The sequence below is a fragment of the Eumetopias jubatus genome, unplaced genomic scaffold, assembly GCF_037043125.1.
Source record: "Eumetopias jubatus isolate StellerSeaLion01/CBP00866 unplaced genomic scaffold, mEumJub1_p1.0 scaffold_1, whole genome shotgun sequence".
Lineage (NCBI taxonomy): Eukaryota > Metazoa > Chordata > Mammalia > Carnivora > Otariidae > Eumetopias > Eumetopias jubatus.
The window spans coordinates 135,969,662-135,990,541 of NW_028274807.1; the positions used below are offsets into that span (position 1 = coordinate 135,969,662).

The 20,880-nt window shown below is 38.1% G+C and overlaps 1 protein-coding gene across 1 annotated transcript in view; it reads right to left on the reverse strand.

The window, feature by feature from the left end:
• ZNF385D (zinc finger protein 385D) overlaps positions 1-10,431 on the reverse strand; it is an 859,807-nt gene extending 849,376 nt beyond the window's left edge. The window contains exon 1 of the mRNA XM_088021277.1: positions 10,326-10,431. Within this exon, the coding sequence (XP_087877403.1) occupies positions 10,326-10,431 (106 nt within the window). The remainder of the gene's footprint in view (positions 1-10,325) is intronic.
• Positions 10,432-20,880: the final 10,449 nt, after the last annotated feature.

Here is a 20,880-nt window from a genome sequence, read left to right on the forward strand (position 1 = left end):
AATAAGAAAATACAGATGTCATTTCTGTATTCTGTGAAACACTAATTCAATGTAAGATTTTAGTATGTGCATTAATAGGAAAAGAAGTCTTGCTCTAAATGGACATAGAGATGTGAATCCCATCATTCGTAATGGCAACCTTTTCTACCCTGATTAGTATTTAGTTTTTCTCAAACTTTCTTATGCATGCTAAAACATCCTAATTAGGTAAATTTTTACTTTGTTAAAGGCAATCTCTTAAGGAAGAAATTCTTTCTTCTAACTTCCTCAGAGTTCTGAATGGCTCCTCTTCAACTTTTGAAAATTTAAATTAAGAAATCATGTTCTAATTTATGATCTAAAAAGAGAAAACATTTTTTAAAGTTCTGGTATCATCTCTTCAGGTTAACTTATTTTTTTTATTTATAAAGAGTCAAGGAAGTATGCATTGGCATCAGACATAATTTATGATTAATAAATAAGAGTTATGCCACTAATAAGGAATTTTTACAAATACAGAGTGCTCACCAAAATCCATAGGAACTGAAAAATGTATTTTGAAAGCAATTTCCTAAAGTCAAACTCTCTGAGGTACTAAAAAACTTTATTCAACCTACTAAAGCCATTAATTAACCAATAACTGAGCTGTATCTACTTTTCTCTGAAGAGAGCAAATGACACACTCTATCAAAATCTGATTGATTATGTTGTTTTTCAGGCAATTTTTGGAATATCATTAGAATCTGATAATTATTTAGCTCAATTTTGTACAAATTCCATGTCAACCACAGAATGGAATTTAATTATTCATTCAACAATGTTTGGGGATATCTACTTTGTTCAAGGCACTGTTAAGCATTACAAGAGGTAGAAAGATTAATACAACATGGTCCCTGTCATAATGGAATTATTCAATATGGGACTGTAGCTATCATTATTTAGATTATTGATGCTTAGGGAGGGCTGTGAAGAGCTGTGAAGAATTGTCAAGGGATATCCAAATTAGTTCACTGTATCCTACTTATTAATTCTAGGCAAATATGGACTTACCAGCAGCTCATACCCTCTCCTTCCTAGAAGGTATCCATTTTCTCAGGTTCCCCAAAGATCAGGGTGACTCCAGTTTTTAACTCATCAAAAAAGAGTATCAGCACTAAGAATTTGTCTAAGAAAGTGGGCTCAAGCTCACTGCCATGGAACTATGGCTAAAAGTGTCATTAAAGGGAGCAAAATTTATAAAGCATTGTCTAAGGGATACATGGCTTTCCCATTCCTCTAGAAACCTTGAAATGTTTAAAGTTAAGCCAAACCAAAGGTAAGCCAAAGTTAAGCATACAGTAACTAAACTGCTCCGTACTTTGTAAGAAAGATTCCTATGAAAGTCTCTGCTACATTAACACCACAGAAGTTTACTGCACCATTCAATTCCCTTTTCATGAAGACTCATGGGAAAAATTCCCTCCAGTCTCAGTCCTAGGAATGATCTTTTTCTCCTGAACAACAGAGTTCTGATGGTATCTGTGTCAATGGATCTGATTGTTGTTTAAAAACTTATGGCCCAATTTATGGACCAAGTCCTCCAAATGGAAAAACCCTTAGAACATAGCTTGGAGCATTTCTTTACTTACCTTGCCTACTTCTAAGGAAATTTCTCTGTCATGTGTTTCTGAATGACAAATTGATTTTTAAATTTCTTAACTGTAATTTAAATACAGAGAAGTACCTAAATCATATGTACAACTTGATGAATTTTTACAAGTGAATTAGTTCATGTAATCAATACTCAGATCAGGAAACAGAACATTTTCAGCACTTTGCCCCCTTCTGCCCTGATAACTCTGATGTACTCATAAGTTAGCTTAATTTTGAACTTTGTGTGAATAGAATCAGGCTTTTTGGACTTTCTGGCCTTTGTTGATCAATATTACATTTAGGAGATTATTTGTATTTTAGTCTGCAATTATAGTCTATTCCTTCTCATTCTAGTCCCTTATTTTGTAAATTTAATTTAGCAATATTTCACGTTGTTTTTAAAACACCTCAAACCCATCACCAAAAAGGTAAAGAGGAGACAATTGTTTTCTTAGATATGATAACAGAAGCTCAGGCAACAAAAGAAAAAATGAAAAATTGCACTTTGAAAAATTTTTAATTGGCACATCAAGAAACACGTCAACAGAGTAAAAAGGCAACCCACAGAATGGGAAAAACTTGCAAATCCTATACCAAACAAGGGATTAATCAGAATATAGAGAAAACATTTTTTTTAAGATTTATTTATTTGAGAGAGAGAGAGCACAAGCAGAAGGGACAGAAAGAGAGGGAGAGAGAATCTCAAGCCGACTCTGCACAGATCATGGACCCTGACAAGGGGCTCAATCTCATAACCCTAAGATCATGACCTGAGCCAAAGCCAAGAGTTGTATGCTTAATCGACGTGCCATTCAGGCACCCTTATATAGAGAACTTTTAAAACTCACCAAGAACAACAAAACAAGCAATCTAATTCAAAAATGGGCAAAGGACTTAAAAGACATTTTTCCAAAGAAGATATACAAACGGTTAATATACAAACCACACAAAAAAATATTCAATACACTAACCATTAGGGAAACGCAAATGAAAACATACCACCTCATATCTACTACAATGGCTACCATTAAAACAACAGGAAAAAAGGAAGGAAGGAAGGAAGGAAGGAAGGAAGGAAGGAAGGAAGGAAGGAAGGAAGGAAGGAAGAGAAAATGAGTTTTGGCAAGGATCAGAGAAACTGGAACCCTTGTGCACTGGGAATGAAAAATGGTACAGCCACTAAGGAAAACATTATGGCAGTTCCTCAAAAAATTAAAAATAGAATTACTATATGATCCAGGAATTCTACTTCTGGGTAGCAGCCTGAAAGAAATGTTTGTACATCCATGTTCATAGCAGCATTACTCACAATAGGTATAATGTGAAGCAACCTAAGTGCCCATCAATAGATGAATGGATAAACAAAATGTAATATATACATATAATAGAAAAGAAATATTCTAATATACGCTACTACCTGGATGAACCCTGAGGTCATTATACTAAGTGAAATAAACCAGTCACAAAAAAGACAAATACTAAATGATTCCACTTGTATGAGGTATTCACAATAGTCAAAAACTTACAGACCAAGAGTAGAATGATGGTTGCCAGGGGATAGGAGGAAGGGGCACGTGGAGTTATTGTTTAAAGGGGTAGAGTTTTAGTTTTGCAAGAACAAGAGAGTTCTGGATATTAGTGATGGTGATGGTTGCACAACTCTATGAATGTACTTAATGCCACTCAACTGTGCACTTAAAATTGGTTTAGGTGGCAACTTTCATGTTTTATGTTTCTTATTATGATTTTCTTTAAAAAGGTAAAGAATAGGGGCACCTGTGGGTGGCTCAGTCCGTTAAGCATCAGCCTTCAGGTCAGGTCATGATGCCAGGGTCCTGGGTTCGAGCCCTGCTTCGGGCTCCCCTCAGCAGGAAGCCTGCTTCTCCCTCTCCCACTCTCCCTGCTTGTGCTCACTTTCTCTCTCTCTCTGTCAAATAAATAATAAAATCTTTAAAAAAAAAGGTAAAGAATAAGTAATTAAATAGTGTCAATTCACTAAGGCCAGAAAATCAACTAATACCTTTAGAAAAAAATATAAAATATAACAATTCTAGAAGAAAATTTCTTAACTTTTCAGCTAAACCCAAGTCCAATTAACCATAATATCTTATTAGTTGATATTTCTAGTTAATTATGTGGTTGACAAAATTCTGTTTATATTGTTAAAAGTGTATTTTTATTTATTTTGTTAAATTTGTCCCTGATTTTTCATTTTATTTTATGGCATATATATTACAACCAGAAGAAACTGAGTTAAAAGTTGTCCTGCCCTAGGTATGTATATGTGTATTTCTTAGCCTAGTTCCTTATCTCAAATGTGAGTTTAATAGCATTTCTTTGCTCCTAAAATCTTGATCTTAAACATAAGGAGGCAATCGTACTTCATAAAAGTACTAGTTGAAAGGTAGTAGTTGTCTAGCTATTTTTTTAATACACTAAATGCTCCATGAGTCCAGGGCCTTGCTTTTCCTGTCGACATTGATATCCCCAGCACCAGTACTCTATCAGCATATACTAACCACTCATCAAATATTTACTGACTGCATTATGTTGAAGTGAACAGAAAATAATTAATTGCCCTGAAGTCTTTGATTTAAAAATCTGGTCAAAATTTGAACATAAATTAAGACAACGTGCTTCAAAAATATATGAAATTTCTGATCCTTTCTACATTTTCCATAATTTAGTTATGTTGGTTCTGCCATCTTTTCATACATCTAGCACAGTGCAAGAATATGAGGATGATGATTATAGTAGGCAAAATAATGTACACCCAATCCTCCCACTGCCCACTCCAGCCCCTCAGATCCTAACACCTAGAACCTATAATGTCACCTTATTGGGAAAATAATCATTGCACGTGTGATTAAGCTAAGGAGCTTAAAATAAGAAATTATTCTGAATTACCATGATAGGCCCTAAACGCAATCACAAATGTCCTTATAAAAGAAGAGCAGAGGGAAATTCTTCTTACAGAGGAGAAGGTAATGGGAAGACAAAGGCAGAGATTGGCGTGATGTGACCACAAACCAAGGCATGCCAACAGCCACCCAAAGCTGCAAGAAGCTTCTCCACATTTCTGTGTTTTAAGCCACCAAATTTGTGGCAATCTGGTGCGCTAACTACAGACAACTAATATATGACAATGATTAAAAATAGCTAATATCTATGGCATATTCACATTTTACTAGACACTATTTGAAGCACTTTACACATATCATCTTAAGTCTTCAATCAACCTATGAAATAAGTCACTTAGTACCACCATTTTATAGATAAGGCAAAGAAATGTATGGTAAGTTGATTAAACTCTCACAGCTTGTAAGGAAAAGAACAAGGATTCAAACAGGCATTCTAGTTCTTGAGTTCACATTCTTAAATGCTACATCATGTTAAATGACTATTTTGTCTCTATAACTTTAACGCCAAATTGTACGATGAATGTAAGATTTTAACTAGCTGAGAACTCAATCCAGTACCTGAAATCTTTCTTCTTTAAATTCTAGGTATTCTGGATAAATTTGGTACACCGAGACTAACTCATAAAAGTTGTTCTCAACAAAATAGTTTTAAAATCTAGATTTTTCAGGATGCCTTCTGGAGTTTCAAATGTATTCCTCTAAGTAAAATAAAAATAATATAGAAACATTTCATTAATTTTTCTTTCATTTCAGTTGAGGGTAGATGAGAGATTGTTAAAGGAGAAATAAATCTCTATTAATTTTTAACAAGAAATTATATAAACAGCAGTGATTAACTCTTTAGATATAAAAAAAGGACACATTACGGGCGCCTGGGTGGCTCAGTTGGTTGGGCGTCTGCCTTTGGCTCAGGTCATGATCCCAGGGTCCTGGGATCGAGCCCCGCATCGGGCTCCCTGCTCCATGGGAGGCCTGCTTCTCCCTTTCCCACTCCCCCTGCTTGTGTTCCCCCTCTTGCTGTGTCTCTCTCTGTCCAATAAATAAATAAAATCTTTAAAAAAAAAAGGACACATTACAAGATCACAAACAAAATTAACAGAGAAAGTCTGACTCCATGTTATGAGAAATCCTTAGTTAAATCCTCAAATGGACCTCCCTAACACTGTACTGTATTAGTATTTGTTCTCATGGTGACAGATAGGTCTAATGGGTAATCAAGATATGCCAAGATTAGTACTGTTTGCTAGAAGATGGGCTACGTAACTACATGGATGCCAAGTAAGAACTCTCCTTTACTGTAAACCTCTCACTTAAAAGACCAAGTTTAGGCATGCTGCATGTTTGCCTGCTTTGGTACATATAATTCCAGATCAGGGAGAACTGCCCCTTTGTGTTTCAAATAAGGCAAAAAAATGAAACATATGGTTGGATGACACTACAGAGAAAGTCATTAAATGGTCTAGAGTTCCCCATTGCCACTCTAAAGATTTTATTTATTTGACAAAGAGAGACACAGTGAGAGAGGGAACACAAGCAGGGGGAGTGGGAGAGGGAGAGGCAGGGCTCCCGCTGAGCAGGGAGCCAGACACCGGGCTCGACGTGGGGCTCGACGTGGGGCTCAACGTGGGGCTCGACCCCAGGACACTGGGATCGTGACCTGAGCCAAGGGCAGACGCTTGACAACTGAGCCACCCAGGAGCCCCGACCCTGTTGCCACTCTAGAATGCTGTACTAGTATTCTCTACCAGTTCATCAGTAGGTTAAGGAATAAGATACTTTTTGAATCCCATGCTCAATCTGGGCAAAACACTCAAAGTGGTACAGAACTATCTGGATATGATTAAAATCACATTTAAAATGGAATAAAGACTTCATGAAGAAATTTGACTCATCTCTGCCTCTCAATATCCTTAAAGTTCTCTGTCATTGAACTTTATTTTTTAAGTTAAGACTGGGTCAATCCAGAAAGGGGAGGTATTGCTAATTTTAGCAGGCCCTAGAATATATAAATTAAAATATTTTTAATGTACTGTAATTTTTAAATGATCTCTAATGTGTTATTCACTTGTCCAAAAGATTAATTACACTAATGAATTTTAGGCACATAACTCCGTTTGAGCTGATCTAGGTTTCCTAACAGGCTACTGAAGTGCTTGCTTGATGTTCAACCCACGGGCTTTATCTTATTCAAACTCTCTTTAGAGCACTTGTCAAAAAACTAAGGAGTCTCACCTACCTTGAGTTCTAAGCTCTTGAAACATTTAAAAAAAATTGTTCCCCAATATTAGTTTCTTCTGTTTGTGATATCAATGTGACTCAGATGCTTACCGAGTTTAAATAATTTTCCAGAGATCTGGCTACTCAAATCACCAAATAATATCAAATAAACTAATAGTCCTATTGTGCAAATATGAAACTTGAATTTGTAAAACACAGAACATATGTTCATGTGATTATAAGGTTAACCCACTTACAAGATACTCCTCATAAAGTATTTTGCAATTCAACAATTCATATTCAAAATTAGTTTCAATACTTCATTACTATGGCTAAACATGTTAACCCCTAAAACAACCTCATTATCTACTTCCAAAAAATAAAACCTCTAGGCAAGTTATTACTACACTATTTTTTATATCCCTGCTAAAACCCATATATATTCAGAAATGTATTGTTTATGTTAGGCAAAATGTGATTTTTTAAGCCTTCAAATGTATCAAGAGAAAAGACACAAATTTATATTTCATGCAATGCTAAGTTACTATCAGAAAATATAATTTAACCCTAAAACAAAAGAAATCATGGGACTAACCACTAGTTTACTAGAATAGAGAAATGTAGTTTTATTTGAAAACAACAAGATACTACTCAAGTGCAATGAAACATAGTAAAATAGCTTAACTTCTCAAAGATTCTCTATTTTCCAAAGCTGTTCCCACATCTGGGGTGTGAATATCATTAGTATCCCAACGGATTTATATACTTTTATCTGATAATTCCATTCATCTGCAGGCAAATCAGATCTATAACTTAACATATATCACTATTCCCCAGATAAGTATAATTACAGCTTGTGAAGAAATATGACACATGCATCTTATTTGTTGTTCTTGCTCTTAGTTTTAAAACCTTAAAATCTTTAGACAAGCACGAACATAAATTATCTGAAGAACTCATCACTAATGAATTTATAAAGTTGGAGATTACAAGAAAAGAATGGAAGACGTGTACCCAGCTACCTGCATACACTTTGCAGGAAGAAATGCAACATCTTAATTAAATTTCAGATAAAATAAGCCCTCAGTTGGATGTCAATCTTTTAGCTGAAGTTGTTACCATAGATGACACTATGTTTTGTTGAACTGCAAACATTTTTCATTACTGTACTTTTGATGCACCTAGTAAATAGCAAATCACAGCAGGGGGTGTAATTGTTTTGAAAATACTGTTGAAAATAGAAAGGAAATTTTCAAACAAGCTGCTAGTATCTCTTAATAGAAATTCAACATGCTGTTAAGATCTGAGCATTAATTATAAGCTGGCTAAAATATGAGAGTGTCCAGGTAGACCTCAGGATAACTCTAGAGAGTCATACAAACGTGATGTTAGCACCAGGTATGTTTGATGTTATAAATCACACATTGTTAAGAGAAAGGCTAGACTATACTACTATTGATTTACAATAAAGGGGCTCAAAGAAGGAACACTGTCAAGGGAAACACCAAGACCTCAGCATTTAGCTCTCTCTAGAGATGGCAGACGAAATTACATAAATGCCACACAATTTTCATTTGTTTGAAGTCTAAGTTCAACATTTCTGTTAAATTAAACATTTTAAATAGTTGTGAAAAAATCTATGATGTGGTCATTGCCGTACTAATTTTTCATGGTGTTGAGAACTCAGGTAGTACTCCCGCTTTTCAAATGAGGTTAACAAGATTGTGTAGTGGCTAAAGGATCTAATTTTGGAGTCCAGCAATCTCAGGTTCTAAAACATTAACTGGAAATTTTCCAAAATTTACATGTCTTTTCCAAAATTTACATGTCTGTTTTTCCTTATTGACAAAATGGAGATGTAAGGATGTTGCCTTCTTGGGGATGTTATGCACTTACAGGAGCTGTAAAGCCCTTAGTATGTTGCTTAGTGTGCAGTGAATGGAAAAAAAAAAAGTTTGATGTCATTATTACTATTGTTCTTGTTGTCAAATGACCCCAAAGGTCCTTCAGCCACTTTGTCACAGAAGAAAAACAGTCCAGACATCCTATATTTTGGCCTAGGTTCCTTTTTCCTAGCATAGCAAGCTCCCAGCACTTTGTTTACTGGAATCTAAGATAATACATTAACTCAAGATGTTTGCCCATTCCCCCAGTCTATGTTTTAGCTCCATGGATAGAGTGCTCAAGTTAATTTCTGAGGAACATCTGGAAGGAAATGTGAAGAAATTGCAGCAAACCCCAGACACGCTGTGCTGCATCAATCTACATAATTTGAGATGACCCATATTTGCCTTTCATGCCTACAGACCAAAGATTATAGTGACTAAATTACCCAGTACAGGGCAAGGGTGACATGAAAACCCAGAGGGAAATAAGCCTTTCCAGTTGGTTTCAGAGAACACAGTGAACCAGAATTGACTGGACATGAAAATCACTTTTAACAGACAGCTAGCAAACAGCCTCAAGAGGAGAGAGACAAATTTCCCCCATGACATCCCCAGAAAGCACCACAGGACTGTCATAAAAAAGCACTAGCTCCAGGGTCCTTGGTTACACCTACAGAACACAAAGTAGTCTTCAAAGTCAGTTCAAGATTCCAGAATTTGGGGATGCTCAAACACCCACGAACATCACATCCTTGTTTCTTTAGCTGCAGCTCAAGCTAAAGCAGACAAACATCATCTACAGAAATACGTGATGCAGACAAGTCTGAACTGTAAGGGGGACAGAGGGAATTGAGCATTTCACAAGGGGCGATACTGTATTGGGCGAGGCAGTTTTCCTCTGACCCCAATTTACACCCACAATAAAACTTCTCCCCACATGCAAGAAGTCACAAGGTATTCTCACCCTGTGTTCTCTCTTCGAACTCAGTCCCCTGGACCAGGAAGGCAATCAGATCCCAGATCCCGGGACACTGATTTACCCTTAACCTCCCAACTCCCCCCTAAATGTTAAAATTATTCCCCTGGAGGAAAGCTTCCTATAACACTGTAGCTCCCCACACTGCGCGCAAATCCTGTGCATCCTGAAGATCTTGAAAAGAAACAAAAAAAGGAAAGAAAAAAAAAAGACGAAGAAGGAAGAAAATAAAAAGAAAAGACAATCATGAAGCTGGCCCGCTGTGCTTTCTTATCCCAACAACTTCGCCAGGTTTCCCGAGGAGGGAGCGCCCCCCCCCCAACACACATACACCCAATAGGAGACAGGCCCATCCTCGGTGGCCCAGCCCTCGACTCCCGCCAGAGCCTGGCTGACCCGGCGCCCCCCCCCCCCCCCCCCCCGCTGCTGCTTCCTCTGCCCCTGGTTTCAGTCAGCGGGAGCCCCTCAGGCTCTGCGCTCCACACTCCGGCCCCCACATCTACCTCACCTCCTGCTGGGCGCTGAGCGGAAGAGGCATGGGGGCAGACTGACGGTATGGGGTACACGAGAAAAGGGGACGTCCCGGGTGTGGACCCTGCAAATGCCCATTCCGTGAGCCTCACCTCTCGCGGGGGCACAAGCTCAGCACCCGTGCCCAGCACCCCAGCCAACTCCGCCACCTGAACCGAAACACCTCTTTTGCGCTCAACTTACCGTGGCTGGGCTGAGCTTTCGTCACCCCCAGCAGCTTTTCTCTTCTTCCTCCCGCCGAGCCCTTCATCCTCCTGCTGGCGGCCGCTCGGCGCCCTGGCCCTGGCATCGGGAGAAGCAGGGGCGGCCGCCCGGGCTGGCTGGCCCCGGGGGCGCACAACTGCCCGCCTGCAGCTTCGGTGGTGATAGTCACCACGAGGCGAGGCGTGAGCGGCTGCTGCGGAGAACAGTCCCTGAAGCAAGCGCCACGCGTGTTGTCCCTCAGGCGCGGGCTGGAGGCGGCTGTCAGCGTGCCTCTGCTTCCACCGCACCCAGTGGCGCTCCGCACGCGTCCGGAGCCCAAGCCAGCCTCAGGTGCACCCAGCTGGGGAGAGGTGCAAGCTGGCGCGGAGGGAGGGGCCGGCCCGGGGGTGCCCAGGAAAAGAAAGAAGACTGAGGAGAGAGAAAGAAACCGAGAGGCGAGGAACTAGCTTTAATGGAGTGAGTGGATCCTGGGTGTTAAGGAGAAATGCGAGGAAGGGAAATGCATCCAGAAACTAGAGGTATTAGAAATGAGCTCATTGAGCTGCTTTGGGAGGCTCAGGAAAGGGGCTTTCCTTTTGCGCTTAGGTCCTTTATCCTCCTGGGTTGCTAACAGTTACACCTGAAAACAAACCCTCCTTCCCCCCCCTTTTTTAACGGTGAACCTCCAACCTGAGTGCAGATACGAAGTGATAGAGTGAAGATACTACAAATTCACAGGAAAGTCCCACCTCCACAAAACCCGTTTTCACCCCTCTTGAGGGACCCAAGTGCTACTGGGATTTTTTTCCTTCACCGTCAGTCTCCCTTCTGTTTCTCCCTAACTCCCTCTCTCCTGCCCTCTCTCTCCCTTTCCCCCTCTCCCTCCCCCCAACTACAATACCCTGGGGATGAAGACACACCCTCTGTTGTCCTTGCTTAGGAGGTAGAGGGGTGTTTCTCAAACTTTGTTGTGCGCACTGATCATCTAGGGAATCTGGTTAAAGTTCAGATTCTGTTCCAATTGGTCTGGAGTAGGGCCTGAGATTCTCCCTAAGTCTAATGGTGTGGCAGAGGCTGCTGATCCAAAGACCACATTTTGAGTTGCAGAACACAAAAAATATAAACCTGCTTTCTACTATCAGCTGAACCACCAACTATTTGTAAGATGATCTGAAATAACAAGTCACTGCAACACTGTCTTTCATGGGGTTTCAGCATGCTATGGAGGCCAAATAACTTAAAAACATGAACAGAGTGCAAAGGTATAAAATGCCCCATTTATACAATGCTGTCATTATTGCCATTAATCATTGCTCTTGATAAAATTATTAGGAATACTAATGGGGATGAAAGTATATAAAGATAACAGTAATTTGCTATATGTTCTCAAGAGAGCTCTAAAAAATAATCAGCAGTGACCACCCTGCAAACACATGGTCACTTAGAAGGAAAATGCTAAGTAACATCCTCTAAAGCGTAGTCTATTCATCCTCTCAGCCAGTTGTTGACTTTAGCAGATAATGCAGCACTCTTCAAGTATGTATTATCAAGTATTTAAATCACTTTTCAAGCTAATAAAGAAAACCAGTAAGAGTAAATGCCAAGAAGAAAGAAATAAAAAGAGAAATATAGTAAATGCACTAAAAAATATGTTGTTTCAACTTAGCATGAATATGTTAGTTTGGTTTGATCCTCTCTCTACACATGCTTTCATCTGGATTTAAACACTCATCCTATCATTTTAGTTCACCAAGTGTTAATTAAGTCTTTACCATGGTAAAGGCCTTCCCTAGGTTGAATAGAATCTGACACAGTTCCTGCTTTGAAAGAACAATTTACATATACCAATAAACACCATATTAGGCAGTCTATGGTGCCACAAGAGAATACCAAACACATTAGCACAGAGAGTTTAAAAGGCAGAGAGGTCTGGAGAGACTTCACAGAAGGAGAGTCATTCTAGACCAACCTTTAAATGTGATATGATTCCTTCAGGCAGAAGTAAAAAGGAAGGACACTCAAGGTGAAAGAGTAAGAGCAGAAATGTATGGGGAGTAGTGGACCCTTGGCCCAAACATACACTGCTTGGAAGTAGGTGGAAGAAACAGCTTGAAAGGTTGGCAGACTTCTACCCTGAGCAGTTTGTACCTCACTTTAAAAGTATTGAGCAGGGGACCACCACGATCAGAAATACAGCAAGAAGATTTGATAAAACAAGTTAAAGGGCTGAACCAGAAGCAGAAAATAGAATTGTAGAAAGCACTTAGGAGGCAGTGGAAGCCACAGGTAAGGGATCATAAAGATAGAAACAATGATACCAGTTGTGGGAAATGAAATATAAAGGTCTTTAAAAGGAGACATAATTAACAGAAATACAGCAACTGTGTGGAAGAGAGAGATTTATTCAAGAGATCTCTAAGGTTTTACGCCTGGAGTACTAGAAATAGGTGAGACCATTAAGAACTGAGAAGTCAAGAAGGAAACTTACAGTTGGTTGTATTTTTATGCTTATTGGGGAAAGACTATCAGATAATCAATTTTCTTTGGACATTTTTAGTTAGAGGTGTGGGGGAGATACTCAGATGCAGTTGATTACACAGTTAGGAATAGAAGCCTTGCTTTGAGGAAATAGATACTGGGTTAGAGCCTGTGTTCACTTTCTTTTTTTTTTAGAGCCATGGGCATGTATATGGAGTTAATTGTTGGAGAATGTAAAGTTAGTGAGGTTGAAGAGAGAAAGAAACACAAAGTGCTTAGGAGAGGAGCTTAGAACTATGTCTCTTCCTGTTCCTCAGTCCCATCAGCATCCATGAGCCACAGATAAGAATACCCCCTGCATAAACAGTTTTGAGGATCGAGACAGTGTACTGTTTTCTCACTTATATTTTTGGGACTAACCTGACACATAGTAGCCTCTAAAAATGTTCACTGAATTAATAATTGGATAGAAAGAATAAGAGACACCAAATCACAACCGAAAAGATGGGAAGAGATGGCTAAGTGGGCTCTGTTATTTCAATGTCATGAAAACCAAATTAGGGAAAAGTTTTGTTACAGAAATGGAAATGACAACAGAAAACAAATGGGACAGAGGTATTAAAGGAGAAACATTAAAACCACTTGAGGAAGGTTTTAGATTTGTTTTGGAGGAGGATCTAGTTCTACACATTTAATCGATTACTTTCAAGAATAGTGTTGCACAGAAAAGATATCACTATTATGAGTGGCAAAGGAATTAAAGAAGAATCTTAGATTATTCTTTAAAGAAATCTGACAATCAACTGAAGATGAAAGAGAGAGATTGGAGGTAGAGGGCTGATAGCAGGATTGAGGAAGGTTGTTCCTCTGTAGAAAAAGGAAAGTCCAAACATACTTTGTTGATGAGGTTAAGGGGCCAAATGTGTGGGAAAAAAGTTCCAGGTGAGAGAAGGGGAGAATTCATTGAGCAATATATGGAAAGAAAAACAGGACTAGTGAACCAAGAGTGTAGGTAATCAATCTTAACAGAGAAATGGGTCACCTGTTCCTTAGAAGAAAGAACACAGGAATAGAAACAAGAAGATGTACTGAGATTCTAAAGTGAAATGGCAGGATGTAAGAAAGGCTTACATTATCTTGTCCCTGGATCTCTAGGAGAACAGAGATGAGCACTTCTACTGGAGAAATAGCATTGTGAGCTAGAAAAAAGTAGAGAATATTTGGAACAAGTTTTGGCAGAGATATCACGGTGAATTCACAAGAGATGAGAAGATCACCAAGTGATCCTATAAGGTGGGAACCTATCTCAGAGGTAAAACATATATTTATTGTAATGAAGTTAATCAGCATTTTTATTTGTTATTCTCCTAGGAAAATTCAAGGACAAAAGTACAGAAACAAAGTATACAGCATGGCTTACCTGAGTTTAGTAAACAACAAAGTAGAAACTGTAGGAGATCCAACAATGAGAGGTTTCATGGAGTAGAACTTGAGAGGAGGGACTCTCAAAGTCTTTCAGACCTGGGGTTGGTTTGCCATGGAATGTGTGAGACCTTACACAATTTACCTAATCTCTCTGAGTCTTAGTTTCCTCAACTGTAAAACAGGGATAAGGATAAGACTATTTTCCTTTCAGTTTTATGCCTTTATAATAAAACGAGACAATATTGGTAAAGCAGCGGTTCTCAAACTAGAGCATTCAGTAGAATCACTTCGGGGCCTTGTCAAAACAGATTGCTTAGCCTCCCCCCAAGAGTTAGTGTATTACTAGATCTTAGGTGAGTCTCAGAAATGTGAGTTTCTAAGAAGTTTACCAGGGATGTTTCTGGCCTAGAAACCACCCTTTGTAAACCCCTGTTGTAAAGCATTTAATATAATGCTTGGTACATAGTAAGTACTAAAAACACAGTAGTTGGTGTTTGGGGTTGGTGCTCACTTTAGGTATGATAGTTGAATATAGAGTTCAAGATGAAAAGGCAATAAATGAAACACAAAGGTGAATAATGGACAGGGATTATAGGGAAAGACTGATCAAGTTCACAAAAACACTGATTGTATTTAGTGTGGGAAAGAGTCAAGATCGAAATCTTGGACATCAATTTATGCTTAGCCCAACACTTTCCAAAATGGCGGTTTATAATAAAATGCCAAGGCCATAACAATTAAATCAGATAATGGAAAGAGAAAACTGGGTCAAGGAAGGACAGCAAAGCTGTCAGCAGTGTGGGTCAACAACAATGCTGTGAATGAACATAGAGCCAGACTCTCGGCCTTGGAAGCCACTGAGATGTTACAAACCGTCATTGTCTGAAATGAAGATTTGTAAATCCCAGTCTCTCATGCTGTAAAAATTGCTCCTACTCCCAAAACTGAGGGAAATCTCACCCCTGAAACTTTGAGTAACTTGGAATTCGTGTGGCTTCTTAAAGATTTACTGCAAATCAAGACATAGTATTACAACACAATTAATAAAAAGCACTTCTGGGAGGGGTTCAGAAAATGTGCTCTAGATATTTAGCCTTCTAGTGATTCAGCTTTACCAACTTTAGGCCTCCCTATACTGAGCGCCTAAAATGCTGCAGTAGGATGGTCTTCAACCTAGTAAAATTACTCTTCCAAGATAAGAAAACATGCTCAGAGAGTTAAAGTAACTTCCCTGAGATGGTACCTAATAAACTCCAATCTCTCTGATTAAAAAGCATATTTAATTTCCACTCTAAAATGTTGTCTCTAAAAGGGCAAAACAGAGTTAATAAATGCTGTCTGTCCACATTCCTTTTGTCTTAGGTTGGATTCTTCAGCAAACAGACTTGGAGATATGGAAATTTGTGTGCAGGAAGTTTACTGGGGAGAGCCCTTGAGGTCAACACCTATGAGAGAGCTAAGGAAGCAGAACTGAGTAAAAGGGAAAACTGGAAAAAAAAAAGGGTAGGGGGGTTGGAAGCTGAACTCCAGTGCAGTCTCAGCAAAGGCCTCCACCAACTCCACACAAGTTCTGGGCTGAATGGACCTTACAGAGTTATACTGAACTGAGAACAGAGAAGCAGGTCTTTGTACTGTCACATCGATCTGTCATTCCTCATGATCAGAATTTACTTCACAGAGAAGCCTGTAGAACTAACCTGCCCAAGTATTTGAGTATTTCATCATTACTGCTTTATAGCAACCCAAAGAAACCTATCTTGAATGCAGCAATTATTATTTTGACAAGCATTATTATTCGCAAGGTACTATGATGGGTACTCTGGGGGAACACAAATTTATTTAAATCACATGTCTGATATCATATAACTTAAATTTGAAGTACAATGAACTATAGAGAAGTAAATTACCTACAAAATGGATATAATAATATCTGTGTCATAGGGTGGATCTGAGAATTGAAAAGGCTGCCACAAAATAAATGCTATAAAAGTATTTGTGGTTCTTTTCCAACTACAGTAAGTAGGAATGAAATGTTTTGCAAAATACAAATGACAAAGTACAAACAGTATGTAGTAAGTCCAAAGTAAGAAACTATCACTTTATCTGAGAAAATTTAATGAAGGAAAATGAATTTATTTTAGTCTTCAAGAAGGGGTTGGACTTTGAAATGCAAAAATAATGGTGAAGTTGGAAAGACAAAAAGGAAGAACAAATAAAATGAGCAAATGTGTAAAACATGAAGGCCTAGAAATGTCTTTGAGGGCCAACAAGTGGACTGATGTCAAGAACATACCTGAAAGGTTAGGGACACTGCTAATGATTTTTGATGTCTGGTTAGTTGACTTTATTTAGAAGAAAGAGTGAAATTTTTGTGCAAATTAGAAATGTGAATAAAGTACTGCTTTATGAAAATTGACCTGTACACAACTGAAAGAAATTGGAAGCAAAATTTTCTCTTGTTCCTGCCTAAACCTAACCTCTCTTTCTAGAGACTGTTCTAAGGCAGTAGTTCTCCAAGGGTTGTCCCTCGCCCAGCAGCATCACCATCACCTGGGGACTTACTAGAAATGCGGATTCTTGGGCTGCACTCCTGATCTACTGAACCAGAAACTCTGTGGGTCCTAGCAGCCTTTGTTTTAATAAGCCCTCCAGGTATAGATTCTGATACACACTCAAATTTGAGAATCACTGCTGTAGTGTTTCTCTAACACAGTGTGCTCCAAGAGCAAATATCCTTCGGGAATATCCTGAAGCAGTTCTCTTCTCTAACTCTCAAGAGTGTGATTACTGTCTACTAATATCTTTCCAGACTGTCTCTGACCAAATGACTCAGCACCACAGGGGAGGAAAACTTTTCCTTTCTTCCCCTTTAGGTTTTTTGGCTAGTCTAATAATTAAATTGACAGAAAACAGTTAGCAGGAGAAAAAAAAAAAAAAATTTATTTTTGTATGTGCTCACAGAAATATAAAACTCAAAGAACTGATCCAAGGAGGCAGCCTTTATAACTTTTAGACAAAGATACAATTTGTGAAGGGTCCCCAAGACAAAGAAGCTTGATCTTGATGTAGCAAATTAATGAGGCAACAAGGTTTCTTAATAGAGCTTCTGGGCCCTGACTTCCTTATCTGTGGTAGTAAGGATGCCTTCTATTCTCCAGGTGCAGGGAGAACACCCTTCACATGGGGGAATTATTTCCTAATTTCAGGCAGACAGAGGAGAGCCAGAGTGCTCCTCTTGCACTGGCTGTTACTGAAGTAACTTTAATTCAAAAGAATCAATATGCCAAAGTGCCATATTTTGGGGTGGCCTGGCCTGAACCCCATCAGCACTGAACTATGCTACGCTGGTAAATGGATCAATTTTTTTTTTTCAGAAAATCTTTAATGCAAATGTCCTTCCATTTGTTTCACATGTGGAATTCCTCAGCACCAGTGTGTCTATTCTACTAGAAGAGACAAACAAAAGTACTCATTAAAAACCTCGCAGAGTATCAGAGAAGAACCACTGGTTAATATTTTTTTCCATTAAAAATTTGCTTTAAGAGTCCTTTCCCATTACTAGTGAAATTCTGCAATTGCTAATGAAAAATACATATAAGACTATAGCAAAATCTTGGCTCAAAATAATGAGAGCTTGAATATTGAGGAGGGGACTGTGGTCAACAGAAAATAGTTCTGAGCACATGTTAACTAAAAAAGATCAATGGAATGGCCAATACAGAACATACTTGGGATTGTCCGGGGATCCTAGATCTTTTTCAATCAATGGATGGGAAGTTAAAAGAAAAAGAATAAACTGACAAAGGAGTGAACTTGTGTTGGAGGAAGTCACCGAGAGGATGTGACCACTGGTTAACCTGGGAGCTAGACTCAAGCAATCAGAGGCTCCTCACCCTCTGCTTGTCCTTGGAATGTATGTTCTACACACCATTCCCACAGTAGGAGCTGTTTTCAAGGATGCAGCCTTGAGAGAGTGGTATGCTGTTGAAACCAGCTAAATAGGAGTGATGCCCTGAACTACATACACAAAGCAACTTCATGGAGTGGCATGTCTGTAATAAACTCAGGACATTTTGCCGACAAAGAAAAATCACATACAAGCACTATGTGCAATGTACGTAATTCATTCATGCTTCAGAACATTTTTATTTTGCCACCCAAACACAAATCTATTCCATAACTAATGTATTGATTGTTATGTAGTTATATAAATTAGCAGAGACTGAAGTTTCTCTTAAGTATATAAGTATAAATTATATATATTTCAGCTTGCCCATCTAGCTATCTTCCCAGGGAGATATATGGAAATTTGTATTTTTGGTTTTCTGAGAGCATTGCTATCCTGGATGTTTAAAAGAATGAACATGGTAACTCATAAATCCCCCTCACCTCAAATGGTGTGTGTCTTCTTCAGCAACATCTCCTCCCACTGACTTCTCTTTTGCTTATAGTGGTACCTCATTCTTGTCAGACTTGGAATCTCAAAGCCATTTTTAATCACTTTCTGTCTTCTACCCTAACCTCCAAGCTATCAGAAACCTATTTCTGAAAGCTCTCAGCTTGGTGAAGGCTAATTTTAGTGTGCCTCTGGTTACTATTCCTACCACTTATAGTAAATATTTACTGGGATTCAGCCAATTTTGTTGTACTTAATTATTATAGTCATGCATTTTTCTTAAACATTACATAAATAATGGAATATGAACGTGAAAAAGACATACTGCCTCTAAGAAAATTTTATTTAATGCTTTGCATACCCCCCCAAATGTCAGTACCATACTGTTTTGAGGACTACAGCTTTATAGCATAACTTGAAATCATTAAGTTTGATGTCTCTTGCTTTGTTTTTCTTTCTCAGGATTTCTTTGACTACTCAGGATCTTAAGAGCTTCTGTATAAATTTTAGGAGTGTGTTTTCTGCTTCTGTAAAATAAAAAAAAAATTCCACTGGACTCTTGGTAAGGATTGCATTAAATCTTTAAATGATTTTTGGTAGAATTGGCATTTTTTATAGTAATGCTTCCAATTCATGAACATAAGTACCATTCCATACAGGCCTTCAATTTCTTTCATTAATGTCTTATACTTTTCAAAGTAGAGATCTTCTTCACAGTTAAATTAATTCCTTGTTTTTATGCTATTTTAAATGGGACTGATTTCTTTCTCAAAAAATTCATTGTTAGTGCATAGGAATGCCACTGACTTTTGTATGTTAATTTTGTATCCTGCAACTTGATTTTTTGGTTGAGTTTTTAGGATTTTCTATATTAAAAAAAAAGTCATTTGCAAATAGAGACACTTTTACTTCTTTCTTTCTAATTCTGATACCTTTTTTTTTCCCTTGCCTGTGTGCTCTAGCTAGGAATTCTAGTACTATGTTGACTAGGAGTGGTGAGGGTGGGCATCCTGTCTTGTTCCTAGTCTTAGAGGAAAAGCTTTCAATTTTTCACCATTAAGTATGATGTCAACTGTGGACTTGCCATATATGGCCTTTATTATGTTGAGATATATTCCTTCTATGCCTAATTTAAGAGTTTTTATCATGAATGGATTCTGCATTTTGTCAAATGTTTCTTTGTATCTACTGAAATGGCCATGAGAAAAAAACATGTAAACCATATATCTGATAAGGGGTTAATATCCAAAATACATAAGGAACTCATGCAACTTAATAGGAGATCTTTTAAATGGGCAAAGGACCTTAATAGATATTTCTCCAAAGATTTATAAAAGCCCAATGAGTATGTGAAAAGATGTTCAACATCACTTTTCATTAGGGAAATGCAAATTAAAACCACAATGTGATATCACCTCACATCTGTTAGAATGGTCATCATCAAAAAGACAAGCTTTAACGAATGCTGGCATGGATGTGGAGAAACAGGAACTCTTGTGCTCTTGGTGGGATTGTCAACTTGTACAGACATATGGAGAATAGTATAGAGGATTCTTGAAAAATTTAAACTACCATATGATCCAGCAGTTCCACTTCTGGGAATATATCCAAAGGAAATGAAAACCCTAACTGAAAAAGATATCTGTACTCCCCTGTTCATATCATCATTACTTATAATAGCCAAGACATGGAAACAACGTAAGTGTCCATAGATGGGTGAATGGATAAAGAATTTGGATAGAAAGAAATGGAATTATAATATCCATATTGGAATATTATTCATCCATAAAAACAAGGAAATCTATTTGTATAACATAGATAGACTGTGAAAGCACCATGCTAATTAAAATAAGTCAGAGTAAAAAGACATACTATATGATCTCACTTGTATGTAGAATCTTAAATATTTTTTTAAACCCAAACTCAGAGAAAAAGATCAGAACTGTGGTTACCAGAGATAGGGATGGGGGTGGGGGAATTGGAGGAAGGTAGTCACAAGTTACAAACTTCCACTTATAAGTAAGTACTAGGATGTAGTGTACAATATGACTTTAACACTGCTGTGTGTGATATGTAGCAAAGTTCATGAGACTAAATCCTAAGCGTTCTCATCACAAAGAGGGTTTTTTCTTTTATTCTTTTTATTTCTATGAGAAGGTGGATGTAGCTGAACCTACTGTAGTAATCATTTCATAATAATGTAAATGAAACCATCCTGCTATAAACTTTAAATGTATACAGTGATGTATGTCAATT